Raw genomic sequence first — 15845 nt, 5'->3', positions numbered from 1 at the left:
ATGGTTACGAAGTAATAGCTGACCAAAGTTACGCCCCCCCATCCTATACTTTAAGCATTATAGACGAATTGCACCCTTCTAAAATTCAATCTCTTTATCGGAATTTTCAAACTTTACATTCAAACGATAGGGCACTTGGTGGGTATCTGAGGAAATGATACTGCTTTACTTTCTCATTCATGGTTACGAAGTAATAGCGGACCAAAGTTACGCCCCCCCCCCCCACCCTATACTTAAAGCATTATAGACGAATTGCACCCTTCTAAAATTCAATCTCTTTATCGGAATTTTCAAACTTTACATTCAAACGATAGGGCACTTGGTGGGTATCTGAGGAAATGATACTGCTTTACTTTCTCATTCATGGTTACGAAGTAATAGCGGACCAAAGTTACGCCCCCCCCCCCCCACCCTATACTTAAAGCATTATAGACGAATTGCACCCTTCTAAAATTCAATCTCTTTATCGGAATTTTCAAACTTTACATTCAAACGATAGGGCACTTGGTGGGTATTTGAGGAAATGATACTGCTTTACTTTCTCATTCATGGTTACGAAGTAATAGCTGACCAAAGTTACCCTCCCCCCCCCCACCCAATACTTAAAGCATTACAGACGAATTGCACCCTTCTAAAATTCAATCTCTTTATCGGAATTTTCAAACTTTACATTCAAACGATAGGGCACTTGGTGGGTATTTGAGGAAATGATACTGCTTTACTTTCTCATTCATGGTTACGAAGTAATAGCTGACCAAAGTTACGCCCCCCCATCCTATACTTTAAGCATTATAGACGAATTGCACCCTTCTAAAATTCAATCTCTTTATCGGAATTTTCAAACTTTACATTCAAACGATAGGGCACTTGGTGGGTTTTTGAGGAAATGATACTGCTTTACTTTCTCATTCATGGTTACGAACTAATAGCTGACCAAAGTTACGCCCCCCACCCTATACTTTAAGCATTGTAGACGAATTGCACCCTTCTAAAATTCAATCTCTTTATCGGAATTTTCAAACTTTACGTTCAAACGATAGGGCACTTGGTGGGTATTTGAGGAAATGATACTGCTTTACTTTCTCAATCATGGTTACGAAGTAATAGCTGACCAAAGTTACGCCACCCCACCCTATACTTTAAGCATTATGGACGAATTGCACCCTTCCAAAACTCAATCTCTTTATCGGAATTTTCAAACTTTACATTCAAACTATAGGACACTTGGTGGGTATTTGAGGAAATGATACTGCTTTACTTTCTCATTCATGGTTACGAAGTAATAGCTGACCAAAGTTACCCTCACCCCCCCCCCCCCACACCCTATACTTAAAGCATTATAGACGAATTGCACCCTTCTAAAATTCAATCTCTTTATCGGAATTTTCAAACTTTACATTCAAACGATAGGGCACTTGGTGGGTATTTGAGGAAATGATACTGCTTTACTTTCTCATTCATGGTTACGAAGTAATAGCTGACCAAAGTTACGCCACCCCACCCCATACGTAAAGCATTATAGATGAATTGCACCCTTCTAAAATTCAATCTCTTTATCGGAATTTTCAAACTTTACATTCAAACGATAGGGCACTTGGTGGGTATTTGAGGAAATGATACTGCTTTACTTTCTCATTCATGGTTACGAAGTAATAGCTGACCAAAGTTACGCCCCCCCACCCTATACTTAAAGTATTATAGACGAATTGCACCCTTCTAAAATTCAATCTCTTTATCGGAATTTTCAAACTTTACATTCAAACTATAGGACACTTGGTGGGTATTTGAGGAAATGATACTTCTTTACTTTCTCATTCATGGTTACGAAGTAATAGCTGACCAAAGTTTCGCCACCCCACCCTATACTTTAAGCATTATAGACGAATTGCACCCTTCTAAAATTCAATCTCTTTATCGGAATTTTCAAACTTTACATTCAAACGATAGGGCACTCGGTGGGTATTTGAGGAAATGATACTGCTTCACTTTCTCATTCATGGTTACGAAGTAATAGCTGACCAAAGTTACGCCCCCCCCATCCTATACTTTAAGCATTATAGACGAATTGCACTCTTCTAAAATTCAATCTCTTTAAGGAATTTTCAAACTTTACATTCAAACGATATGGCACTTGGTGGGTATTTGAGGAAATGATACTTCTTTACTTTCTCATTCATGGTTACGAAGTAATAGCTGACCAAAGTAACGCCACCCCACCCTATACTTTAAGCATTATAGACGAATTGCACCCTTCTAAAATTCAATCTCTTTAAGGAATTTTCAAACTTTACATTCAAACGATAGGGCACTCGGTGGGTATTTGAGGAAATGATACTGCTTTACTTTCTCATTCATGGTTATGAAGTAATAGTTGACCAAAGTTACGCCCCCCCACCCCATACGTAAAGCATTATAGATGAATTGCACCCTTCTAAAATTCAATCTCTTTATCGGAATTTTCAAACTTTACATTCAAACGATAGGGCACTTGGTGGGTATTTGAGGAAATGATACTGCTTCACTTTCTCATTCATGGTTACGAAGTAATAGCTGACCAAAGTTACGCCCCCCCACCCTATACTTAAAGTATTATAGACGAATTGCACCCTTCCAAAACTCAATCTCTTTATCGGAATTTTCAAACTTTACATTCAAACTATAGGACACTTGGTGGGTATTTGAGGAAATGATACTTCTTTACTTTCTCATTCATGGTTACGAAGTAATAGCTGACCAAAGTTACGCCACCCCACCCTATACTTTAAGCATTATAGACGAATTGCACCCTTCTAAAATTCAATCTCTTTATCGGAATTTTCAAACTTTACATTCAAACGATAGGGCACTCGGTGGGTATTTGAGGAAATGATACTGCTTTACTTTCTCATTCATGGTTACGAAGTAATAGTTGACCAAAGTTACGCCCCCCACCCCATACGTAAAGCATTATAGATGAATTGCACCCTTCTAAAATTCAATCTCTTTATCGGAATTTTCAAACTTTACATTCAAACGATAGGGCACTTGGTGGGTATTTGAGGAAATGATACTGCTTCACTTTCTCATTCATGGTTACGAAGTAATAGCTGACCAAAGTTACGCCCCCCCACCCTATACTTAAAGTATTATAGACGAATTGCACCCTTCTAAAATTCAATCTCTTTATCGGAATTTTCAAACTTTACATTCAAACTATAGGACACTTGGTGGGTATTTGAGGAAATGATACTGCTTTACTTTCTCATTCATGGTTACGAAGTAATAGCTGACCAAAGTTACGCCCCCCCACCCTATACTTTAAGCATTATAGACGAATTGCACCCTTCTAAAATTCAATCTCTTTATCGGAATTTTCAAACTTTACATTCAAACTATAGGACACTTGGTGGGTATTTGAGGAAATGATACTGTTTTACTTTCTCATTCATGGTTACGAACTAATAGCTGACCAAAGTTACGCCACCCCACCCCATACGTAAAGCATTATAGATAAATTGCACCCTTTTAAAATTCAATCTCTTTATCGGAATTTTCAAACTTTACATTCAAACGATAGGGCACTTGGTGGGTATTTGAGGAAATGATACTGCTTTACTTTCTCATTCATGGTTACGAAGTAATAGCTGACCAAAGTTACGCCCCCCCATCCTATACTTTAAGCATTATAGACGAATTGCACTCTTCTAAAATTCAATCTCTTTATCGGAATTTTCAAACTTTACATTCAAACGATATGGCACTTGGTGGGTATTTGAGGAAATGATACTGCTTTACTTTCTCATTCATGGTTACGAAGTAATAGCGGACCAAAGTTACGCCCCCCTACCTCATACTTAAAGCATTATAGATGAATTGCACCCTTCTAAAATTCAATCTCTTTATCGGAATTTTCAAACTTTACATTCAAACGATAGGGCACTTTGTGGGTATTTGAGGAAATGATACTGCTTTACTTTCTCATTCATGGTTACCAAGTAATAGCTGACTGTCGACCAAAGTTACGCCCCCCCACCCTATACTTTAAGCATTTTAGACGAATTGCACCCTTCTAACTTTCAATCTCTTTATCGGAATTTTCAAACTTTACATTCAAACGATAGGGCACTTGGTGGGTATTTGAGGAAATGATACTGCTTTACTTTCTCATTCATGGTTACGAAGTAATAGCTGACCAAAGTTACGCCCCCCCAACCTATACTTAAAGTATTATAGACGAATTGCACCCTTCTAAAATTCAATCTCTTTATCGGAATTTTCAAACTTTACATTCAAACGATAGGGCACTTGGTGGGTATTTGAGGAAATGATACTGCTTTACTTTCTCATTCATGGTTACGAAGTAATAGCTGACCAAAGTTACGCCCCCCCCCCCACCCTATACTTAAAGCATTATAGACGAATTGCACCCTTCTAAAATTCAATCTCTTTATCGGAATTTTCAAACTTTACATTCAAACGATAGGGCACTTTGTGGGTATTTGAGGAAATGATACTGCTTTACTTTCTCATTCATGGTTACCAAGTAATAGCTGACTGTCGACCAAAGTTACGCCCCCCCACCCTATACTTTAAGCATTTTAGACGAATTGCACCCTTCTAACTTTCAATCTCTTTATCGGAATTTTCAAACTTTACATTCAAACGATAGGGCACTTGGTGGGTATTTGAGGAAATGATACTGCTTTACTTTCTCATTCATGGTTACGAAGTAATAGCTGACCAAAGTTACGCCCCCCACCCTATACTTTAAGCATTGTAGACGAATTGCACCCTTCTAAAATTCAATCTCTTTATCGGAATTTTCAAACTTTACATTCAAACGATAGGGCACTTGGTGGGTATTTGAGGAAATGATACTGCTTTACTTTCTCATTCATGGTTACGAAGTAATAGCTGACCAAAGTTACGCCCCCCCCCCCCCACCCTATACTTAAAGCATTATAGACGAATTGCACCCTTCTAAAATTCAATCTCTTTATCGGAATTTTCAAACTTTACATTCAAACGATAGGACACTTGGTGGGTATTTGAGGAAATGATACTGCTTTACTTTCTCATTCATGGTTACGAAGTAATAGCGGACCAAAGTTACGCCCCCCCCCACCCTATACTTAAAGCATTATAGACGAATTGCACCCTTCTAAAATTCAATCTCTTTATCGGAATTTTCAAATTTTACATTCAAATGATAGGGCACTTGGTGGGTATTTGAGGAAATGATACTGCTTTACTTTCTCATTCATGGTTACGAAGTAATAGCTGACCAAAGTTACGCCCCCCCCCACCCTATACTTAAAGCATTATAGACGAATTGCACCCTTCTAAAATTCAATCTCTTTATCGGAATTTTCAAACTTTACATTCAAGCTATAGGACACTTGGTGGGTATTTGAGGAAATGATACTGCTTTACTTTCTCATTCATGGTTACGAAGTAATAGCTGACCAAAGTTACGCCCCCCACCCTATACTTAAAGCATTATAGACGAATTGCACCCTTCTAAAATTCAATCTCTTTATCGGAATTTTCAAATTTTACATTCAAACGATAGGGCACTTGGTGGGTATTTGAGGAAATGATACTGCTTTACTTTCTCATTCATGGCCCTGATCAAAATATGCCATTTCCACAGCAGCTAACACGTCAGAAGAAGTCTTTGCTTTCACAGACGATTCCTAAAGTGTGAGCATTAGAATATAGATCTATCAAAGGTTTCCAACTTTGAGGTTTCTTGATCGATCAGATGCATAATTAACACTTACCTGATGTAGTATGTAAGTGCTAAGTTTGGAGACTGATATGACATGCGGTTTAACTGCGCACCATAAGCCAATGATCTTCGGAACGAAGAAGCAGCCATCATAAGCCATAAAAAGAAGCAGGCATGGTAAATACGTATCTGGTTTTGCAACCGCCTTGATGGTTGCCAACTTGCTTCCATGGAAACAACTATAGGATGACTAAAGCTGTGCTCCCAATTGCGCCGGTATCCGTCGGGGGTGTAGCCACAACTTTGTCCTGGTAGACTGCGGGGTACCGGGGTAGTGCCTCCAAGTGCTGTCACTCAACGGTGTCTATTTTTACTGAATTCTTTCGTTGATTTTAAGGCCGGGTTAAATGATTCGGGGTCCCGGCCGGGCCCAAAAATAGTCCGACAGCCACTCTTTAGCTCTCTCTTTAGCTTTAGAGTCTCACTAGCCCTAGATATTTCTCTCTCTCTCTCTTGTGATCGTATTTATTAGTTTGGCGTTTCTGTTGAGCAGATTAAGTTAACTTATCTACCTATTTATCAATCTTCATGGTGGTCCCTCTTCAGTTAACTGAGGAACCTATGTCCAGGGGACATAGCCCTTAAGTTATCCTTCTGGGTACAACAAGTCAATAAGTCAATGTATTAGTAATACTTGCTCCTAGACTAATTATATTAGGTACTTCCGGCAATTGTCGTGTAATTGTTAACGTTCTTAATGCATTGTTGCCAATTGTGAAACTTTACTTATTGGAAAACAGACATGTTAAGTTAGCCATGATGATAGATGGATACATAGGCTATGTAAAATACTACCACAAAGTGGAAAAACTGGAATACATACTAATTGCACACAATCTGGAAAACTTGATAAACACCTGTTTAAGTGGGGATCGTTATGCCATAATTTGCCTCATCAGTTTATTGTTGGCAAACTGTCTTTCTGTTTTTTAAGTTTCTATCATATACGCATTACTTCCTTGATTTGTTGTTGGAAAATACGAATAAAGATTACTAGTATTTAAAAAAAAAAACACAACGTTATCCTTCTGTGTCTGTGACTTGGTAAACCACGACTTTGTTATCGTTGTAAGCCGGCACGAAGACTTCCTGTATCCCGTCCGCGTTGACGTCAGCCATGACGATCTGTCCTACCGTACCGCCACCGTGGTACACCACGTCCTGTTTGTACCTGGGGAAATGTAACATTTGTTGTTATCCCAACAAAAATGGACATGTTGTTTTGAGTGTGTCTGTCTGTCCCTGTGAGTGTGGTCTTGATTTTTGTAGTTAGGGTAACTCAAGAACCTCTTGGTGTAGTGTGATGGTATTTGTGGAGTTTTGGAGAATTTTATCAAAATAAAATCTAACGTTACGGAATTGCCATATGTGACCTAGTAGCATCCTTGGTCAATCAGAATGTTATTCTTGTCAGAGAATCTGCTCCCCCGGATAAAGGGGGTGCATGGTTCCACTAATCTCCAAGCAGATCTCCACGGTGCCAAAATCGTACAATCTATCCAGAGAAGCTTCAGTCAGCCAGAGAAGTTGTCAGGCACCGTCGGGTTGCAAAAAAAACTCATTCTGCCAGTTGGATACGGTCTTTGCAACCGTTGGGTCAGCTTGGAGACTATGGTTCCACGGCATGGGGGTGCTTCGCCCCTATAACGTTTCACCTTGTAGTGCCTAATAGCACCATAGGCCAGCAACTTTTCCTTGCTGTTTCAGTAGCAGGCTACATTTTACAGGGAGGGGTTGGCTAGCCCTTCCTCTTTGACGTGCTCGAGGCACCTACCCTTCTCTGGTTTGCTGTTTTGATATTGTTGCACGTGAAAAGAATCAAAGACATAAGTTTTAATGAATTCATAAGTTTTCAGATATATCCAAAGACCGTGGATTGATGAATTCCACGGTCGTGGAGTTCTTCATCATATTACTCCACGGCTGTGGAATTCATCGATATGATGATGATGTGTGTTGCAAACAAACGGTCTTCGGATATAGCTCCTGTTTTGTATGATTCATTTCTTGAAGACGGGAGTGCCCTTACCGCCAGTCTTTGGGGTCCTTACTGAGTGGAGTCATGACGTAAGCATGTCTGTCATCGTCACCAGATACCAGGATGTAGGGCTTTCCAGTCCTGTCAACAAAACAATAGAAATAAACACAAACACAAATCTGAATATTTGGGATCTGAGTTTTACCCCAAAAAAATCAATTTTTAAAAAAAGTGCGAACCTCATACGGAAAATAAGTATCCAAATTATAAAGGCTTTCCCAAGCAAAGGTAAAGGTAGTTAAAATCCTCTTAGCATTTTTGAGACCGTAGAGGTAGTGGGTTGTTATCCACTGTGTCTAGAGCACGGTGTTGGCCCAGACTCATTGGATAACAACCCACTGTCCCGACGGCCTCAAAAAGGCTAAGGGTTTTTGACTTTGACTTTATGGCTTAATTAGATCCACTACCTTTAATATTTTATTCGGAAAAACTTTTATCAATTTCTTAGAATAGTTGTCTTCCCTAATCAAAGGAGCATATGGGACCACCTTTAATCCCCTTACTTGTAAGCAGATGGATAGAAAGGGAAGGAGGAGCCATGTGCGCCTTTCCTGTTCGTGAAAAACCTAAACCAGAAGCTCCGTTTCAGTTCCGCAGAAAGTCGCTAGGAGGCCCATTATCGAACTTGACCTTCTTTTTCCCGAGACTTACCAAATAACATACGGATCCATCCACAACTTCTCAAGTTATGCTGTCCACGGGCAAAGACACACACACACGCACACACGCGCACATACACACACGAACACACACAAGACAAACACAAGACACGCGCGCGCACACACACACACACACACACACACACACACACACACACACACAGAGTCATAGGCACACACACGCACACACACACACACATTTACACTCACAACACACACACACACACAAACACACACACATAGACACACACACAGACACACACATACACACACACACATACAGACACACACACAGACACACACACACACACAGACAGACACACACACACACACAGACAGACACACACACACACACAGACAGACAAACGGCACCTAAAACATATCCTTACTTGTTAGCGGATGGATAGAAAGGGAAGGCGGAGCCGGGTGCTCCTTTCCCGTTCGTGAAAAACCCGGGCACGCTGTAGCCGCTCTTGATGACGATTCGTCCGAATGGCTGCGTCGCCACGTCGGCAGGAACCTCGTAGATGTAGACGGTACCGTTGCTAGCGCTAATAAGCAAACCAAAGAAAATACTGTAAATGTAGAAATGTTCGCGGTGGTTTTATGTTCGCGCTTTTCGCGGCGACCGTTTCACCGCGCACTTACACCCATCGTAAATATTTTTGGCAAATACTGTAGCAGTATGTGACTATAATAGCACTTCTGCGAACTTAGAACCACCGCAAACGCTCCATTTTCACCTTAGCGCGAAATAAAACCACGCGAACATAAATGCATTTACAGTATGACGTACAAGCATATCTGATATCGTCGTCAGAGACCGTAATGTCCTGTAAACATAAACACAAACATGGATATTTATGTTGAGCCCAACATAGTTGAGCCCAACATACTGTTGGGCGCAACATACTAGTACTGTGTTCGTAAGGTTTCTTTCTCCTGTCAAATCTTACAGTCAACGCACCTCGGTCGTCCCTGGACCAACTGAGCTGAAATTTGGCATACAGGTAGATTGGGTAAATACCATGGGACCATTTTTTTCATTTTTTCGATATTGACCTTGAAAGTGATTTTATTGAGGTTTTTCTGACCAAAAACGTACATTTTGGCCTCCTGTGCTCTGGAAATAAATCCAAATGACCTGAAATTTGCTATGGGGGTACATTAAACAAATATTCAAAGAATCCCATTCGCACATTTGGCATAGAACACTTCGAAATACGATTTTAGAGGGTATTTTGGGGGAGAAGATCGGCTATTTTCCTCATATTGGGTCACTGACCTTTAGGTCACATCTTTAGTCATCTGGCCAGGTGGACTAATTCCGTCAGCCAATGAGAGAGCGCAGATTTATCAAGCTCAACCCGATTGGTTGAAATAGTCAATTTAATTAGGGGCTCTACTCTGACAGCTGCAGACACAACTTCACTACTCCCTGGCGCCCATCCTTGTGTTGATATTGCTGTGTCCTACTGAAGTGCAATTGAGAAGGTTCAAAACTTTTCTGGTGGTATTTTTCGACACATACGGTGTTTTTCTTATTTTAATATTGCATGGAAACAAAGATTTCCACAAATTTGCAAGCTTGGACACTATGGTGAAACTTGACATTTCCTCGCTATGTACACGAATTTTCTAGACGTGTCACCAAGATTGGACACCAGTGCGCACAATAGTGCGCACAACGTGTCCAAAGTTTCCCACCTTAGGAAACATCCCGTGTCGGGACGTTGACAATGACATTAACAATAACAATAGAGAATTGTGAAGTGCATGACAATTTTCCTTGAGCAAGGAGGCCCTTGCTTTGAGTAATTGTTAAAAGTTTTGACTAAAAATGACGTAAACCTAAGAATTTTCAACCTCCTTGCGTAAACCCATGTTAACGTTACATGTCTACACTATCGGGCCGCGGGGAGGTCTTGGATATCGGCGCTGAATACCGTAACGGGAGGCCAGCCTAAAAACCCTGGCCACTACTACCCAAGCCGACCAAAACCTCTGCTTGGAGAATAAGCCTCTATGCCACAGTCGCTTTTTGCATGGGGAGGGAAATGGGCGAAACATGTTGCATTAAATTTTGCTCCCGCAAATGTTGCCTTTCTAGTTATGATCTGAGTTTGCGGAAAAAGGTATTTTTGAAAAAAAATGTGAAAATCCTCAAATAGAGTAGTCGTTTGTAAGGCAAGACCATTTGAAGGTAAACATTATGTATCTGATTGTAAATGTAGCCTTTCTAGTTGCAGTGTGTATTACCTGTTTACGGTAACCAATAAGTCATCTGTGCCATCCGCATTCAGATCTGCAACCTATAACAAATAGAATATGCATCATAAGTGGCAGCTAGTAGTGCAATGATACTTCGCTACGGCTAGAGTTCTAAGCCAAGCGCACCGGGTCACCCCTACTATTCTTCGCGTGTTGGGTTCTTTTAAGTACGTGAAGGGGTTTGACTCTTGAGGCTTACATACACACTTATCGAAAAAGAATAGGGGTATTCCAAGGTGTGAGTGGATCAGCCCTTACAACCCGGTCTTGCGCATCTTGTACGTACTGTACAAAACTGAGATATCATACAAAACAAACAAACGAAATAACAAATTAACTACTAACCTCCACAGAAAAGTACTGGAGGCCATCGTCGATCACTGCAGAGTTGATACTTTTTGTGTTTGTCCAGTTTCCTTTTGGATCTGTAGTAATATTGTTTTTGGAACCGGTGGTCATTTTGGACAAAAAAGTTGAATAAAAGAAAGTATCTTGATATAGCCTTTGAACATCAAACAATATCTAGCATATCTAACCGTTCTTTCATTTTCATTTCTTGGAGATGGTCGTTTCGAACACAAAAAAAACTAAACATCCGTGAATAGTTCAATCAGGTTGGTATTAAATAATTAAACAAATTGCAGTACTTCGTTAAGTTTTCTTTTTATCATAATTGATATCCACTGCTGTAAAATGCTATAGATCATGATTTGTTCACGTGACTCGTCACGATGTGTTTACGTGAAGGATCACGATTTGTTCACGTGACGCATCACGATCTGTTTACGTGACGCATCACGATTTATTTACGTGACGCATGACGACTTGTTCACGTGACGCATGACGATTTATTTACGTGACGCATCACGATTTGTTCACATGACGCATTACGATCTGTTCACGTGACGTATCACGATTTGCTCACGTGACGCTCACCATCTGTCCACGTGATCCGCAGCTCCTTGGAAAAGAACCCGCAGGTGATTATGACTGTTCGTAACTTCCCACCAATTGGAAGCTTGGCCGTGCGGAAGAAGGTATCTGGGCCAGTGATGATCTTATGTAGAGACCAGTAAGGCGTGGTGGTGGGGTTAGACTTCGGTTGTTGGAACCACAGAAGTTCTCCTTTAGAACTACCCGCTATTATTTGGAAAAAAAAATGAAATACTAATTCAAGAAAATGTGTCACCATGACCAAGGAGGTTTAATATAAGTTATATTTAACCTCCTTGCCATGACCAAGTATACATGTTACAGAAACCAACATTCAGCTTAAATTACAAGATGAACGCTTCTAAGCTCTGGCCAGACCTAGATCTAGATGAAGGGGATGTAGACAGGTTTGGGACCGCGTCCTTGTCGCAACGCCACCTTGCGGCGAGGACTAGCTGAGTTCATTATATTCCAATGAAGGTAACTGAAAGCAGTCGAAATTTATCAATGCCATGGATGGAATTGACTGTGGTTGGGTTTCTACTTGCCATTGCAAGTTGATGGAACATGTACGAAACTAGATAGGGCTTTGGACCACCACGGTCTAAAGCCTTAGACCACATGAAATAAGGTGTATGTGACATGGTGATGTTCTATAATGACAAGGTTTTGATCCACTTACTCAACGACAATCATTTTCATATCATTGTGTAATTTTCATGTCTGCTTTGATTTTAATGTGGAATTAAGAATTTGGGATGCTCTGCTTGTACAACAAGGCGTAGCTCAGCTCCTGGCTGCAAGTCTCTTGTATTTGATGATAAACCATTTGATGGATTGATTGATTGATTGATTGATTGATTGATCGATCGATTGATTTAAAGAAAATACCTAGCGGGTTGAAGAAAGCCCTGGCGGTGAGAGCGTCCTTCAGACCATCTCCGTCCATGTCCACCCACTCCACCCGGTGGAAAAACCAGTCTCTCTTCTCGTCATCGCTAGAGATGTCCACCGGCGACCCTGTTTATTTTATTTTATTTTTTTTTTGCAAAACAAAGAATATAATATAATCATCCTCTTCAAAGCAGGGCCGCTTTCGCTCGGTTCGTTACCTCGCGTAGGGCCCCTGCTATTCCAAGCCGGTATTCTGGCTTCTGGCGACGTTACTGACAGTTGCGTAGGAATAATTGATGAGCTAACCTGATTTGGCACTGACGGCGGTTAATTTGTTCTGAACCCAAAGTAACGATGTAAGCCGTAACCTGATAGCGGCCCTGCTTTGAGGAGGATTAATATATTATGATAAACAAAACACGTACAGGAGGGGGGAAGAATTCTAAATTGCCTATGCTATGCCCTCCTCCTTTACACTGATTACCTTTGCCAGGAAGGTTATGTTTTTGGTGCCGTTTCGTGTGTGCGTTTGTCTGTGTGTGTCTGGATAGCATAACTCGAGAAGCTGTGAATGTATGTCAAGCCTCTATATAGCTAGCACGAGTCGAAAATTGGACCAACGCTGGACTATCATACGCTCGTTCTCATTTAAATGTACACATTTTGTAACTTCCGTTACCGTTTGAAGTAAGACTTTCCTGACATTAAGATAGGCCACATATAAGGTGCCAAACTGTCGTTTTTCTAAAAACGACAGAAAAGTTTCAAGTCTTCATAAAAACGACAGTTTGGCACCTCATATGTGGCATATCTTAATGTCAGGAAAGTCTTACTTCAAACGGTAACGGAAGTTACAAAATGTGTACATTTAAATGAGAACGAGCGTATAGCGTTGCATAAGTCCTGTACCTTGGCACGTGGCACTGCGTTATGCACGAGGTTTATCTTTGCCCCAGCGACCTTTTCACCTTTGTGATTATTTTGCTAATCTGTGGTGAGCAAACATATTTACGTAAACTCTTTAGACTCCACGTGTCATGCCATGAAATCAGGACTGATTAAAGATCTGCAGGATCATCATAAAATCTCAAAGGTTTCTTGAAAAGAAGTCGAATTTTCCTTGATCATATGTCCGGGTTTTTTTCTTCAACATAATGCGTTATATCGCTGTGAAACTGGCATTTTTCCCCTTTAAAATAATACCCCGTTTGTAATGATCACGCCCTTGTGCAATAGCCTGAGTACCAGCCTCCGTAGTGACCGCTTGCTAACCACGTGGTTAGCTACTTGTGCAATGAGCGTCATGACTGATTTTGTAGTGGGTCTACACTTAAAAGTTCAGACATCCTAATGAGAAAGCCAGACACTATTGGTGGGGAAATTTCGGCCCTTTTGTTTTGACATCTTGCATAATCAGCTCTACAGCTATAAATTGTTCGACCTTTGAAATTAAGATCACGACAAATATGGTATCAATTCAAGGGTAATAAACAAGCTTTCCAGTGATACATGATACGATTAAGTAAACGCCATTGACATTAATCCGCCGAGATACATAAATCCGACACTTTGACAAAAAGTGGGTTTGAGAGATGTTAAGTGCAACAACCCCCTTGCCCCAGGTATGTACAGCTTAGATATACATGTACAGGCGTGCATTATACTGGGGGACGTTGTGTTGGAGATCTGTTTGGACGTATCTTTTTCAGAGTGACGGAATTACGTACCCTTGTGGAATCATGTCGGTAGATGTTGATAACAGAGATATGATTGATCAAATTCAAAGTTTCCTAACCTTTTGTGCTAAGATAACCCACCTGCTTTGTCAGGCCAGCCGTCGATTAGGAACAAACCACCGTCGGATTTCGTCGGCAGGAAGAATCCGCCGGCAACACTAACCACGCCGGGCTTGCCGAATACGTCAACTGAAGAGTCAGAAAGAAATACATAAACTTATGAGCTCTAAGAAAAACACGTACAGCTCTAAGAAGTATACGTACTTAAAAAAGAAGTTTGAAGACACCTGTGGCATATCATATGTATAAGCGTGAATCATCCAATGATGGGTGTAAGTAACAGATTTATGTAACACAAAATGCACTGGGGTTCGTCCCCACCACATATAATCATATGATGCGCCATGCACTTATGACTTTTCTGGTAATCTGCATTGGCAACGCTGTTATCAGGGTTACACAGCTATCTTCCGACACTATACCTAACCCTAACTATAGAACCCTAGCCCCAGGGGTGTCGAAAATGCAGAGGAGTCTACTCTCCAAGCAGAGCTTCGGCTTTACATGCGTTTTCTATTTGGGCAGGTTTCGTGAGCTAGGCTTGGGGAGTAACACTAGGAGTCGCCCGAACATAGAAGTGGCCTCGTTCATTTGCGTTAAACACGAAGGATTTAGATTGCGTTTCGATCCCTTTGCTACGAAAAATTTGACATTAAGTACCATTTGTGGTGTTGTGTGGCGTAACGGCAGGGTTTTCGGCCCAGAAACCAGCGGTCCCGGGTTCGAATCCACTGACGCCACCGACCTTGTGCCCTTGGGAAAAGGCAGTTTACACGGCTTTCCTCACTCCACCCAAGTGTAAGGGTATAACATGTGTGTGGGTCGCGACAACAGCAATAGCTGCCTGCGTCCCACGTGCATTGCACTGTTGCAATTCTAATAAAATCAAAAATCAAATCAAAATCAAATACGTACCAGGTACTGGTTCCACCTCGTTTGGCCAGTGAAGTTGGTAGGTGATGACCTCAGGCGTCCAGCTAGCCGGCGACTGCAGCCGACTGCCCACATCAGGGACGCCCCACACGTAGTCCTGTGTGAACGGAATGCCACTGAACGTGCTAATCAGGAGGTCGTACTTCGTAACCCCCGCAGACGTCACGTTCGGGAGGAGTCCTAAGAACGCCGGTGTCTTCACGTTCATTTCCCCGATCTGTTTGAAGTTCAACGTCATGGAAAGTTGTGCACAAGCACACAAGGCTAGGAAGAAACTCAGAGTTCTGGTAGCCATGTTGAAATAACCTAATAATCCTCTCCGATATCCACGCCTTGTAAAAAAAAGACAGTCTACCACCCTTTGTGAGATAGCGAAGACCTTAAAAACGCCAAAACCTCATACACACAAACCCATACATAAAAGTATGCAAGCTTGCACCAGTACTTTGCAGTTATAGCGTGTGGAACAATCACGGGTGTAACATGTGCATCGCTTGTTGGTCTGTGGTAAACAAACGATTACCTAACTAACAAATCCGTGTTAAACGTTA

At 41.2% G+C, this 15845-nt stretch overlaps 1 protein-coding gene across 1 annotated transcript; it reads right to left on the bottom strand.

The window, feature by feature from the left end:
• Positions 1-6385: 6385 nt before the first annotated feature.
• Positions 6386-15655, bottom strand: LOC136424121 (uncharacterized). The gene is made up of 9 exons (XM_066412559.1): positions 15277-15655; positions 14383-14490; positions 12563-12691; positions 11675-11878; positions 11084-11163; positions 10727-10779; positions 8857-9018; positions 7800-7889; positions 6386-6941 (listed from the first exon to the last, which is right to left on the bottom strand). Exons 1-9 carry the CDS (start codon positions 15587-15589, stop codon positions 6791-6793), a joined length of 1290 nt encoding a protein of 429 aa, XP_066268656.1. The 5' UTR covers positions 15590-15655; the 3' UTR covers positions 6386-6790.
• Between the last annotated feature and the right edge of the window lie 190 nt (positions 15656-15845).

Source organism: Branchiostoma lanceolatum, chromosome 18 (genome assembly GCF_035083965.1).
Source record: "Branchiostoma lanceolatum isolate klBraLanc5 chromosome 18, klBraLanc5.hap2, whole genome shotgun sequence".
NCBI classification, from domain to species: Eukaryota; Metazoa; Chordata; class Leptocardii; order Amphioxiformes; family Branchiostomatidae; genus Branchiostoma; species Branchiostoma lanceolatum.
The sequence above is the reverse complement of the archived record's forward strand: the minus strand, read 5'-3'. Positions and strand labels throughout refer to the sequence as shown.

What these genes read in the sequence shown, in the direction of transcription:
- LOC136424121 (XM_066412559.1), bottom strand. Translation starts at nt 15,589, where the DNA reads ATGGCTACCAGAACTCTGAGTTTCTTCCTAGCCTTGTGTGCTTGTGCA. An exon ending in GGCTTTCTTCAACCCGCTAG is followed by an intron (nt 11,879 to 12,562) that starts GTATTTTCTTTA and finishes TCCAAATAATAG; the next exon opens with CGGGTAGTTCTAAAGGAGAA. An exon ending in AAGGACCCCAAAGACTGGCG is followed by an intron (nt 6,942 to 7,799) that starts GTAAGGGCACTC and finishes ACATTTCCCCAG; the next exon opens with GTACAAACAGGACGTGGTGT.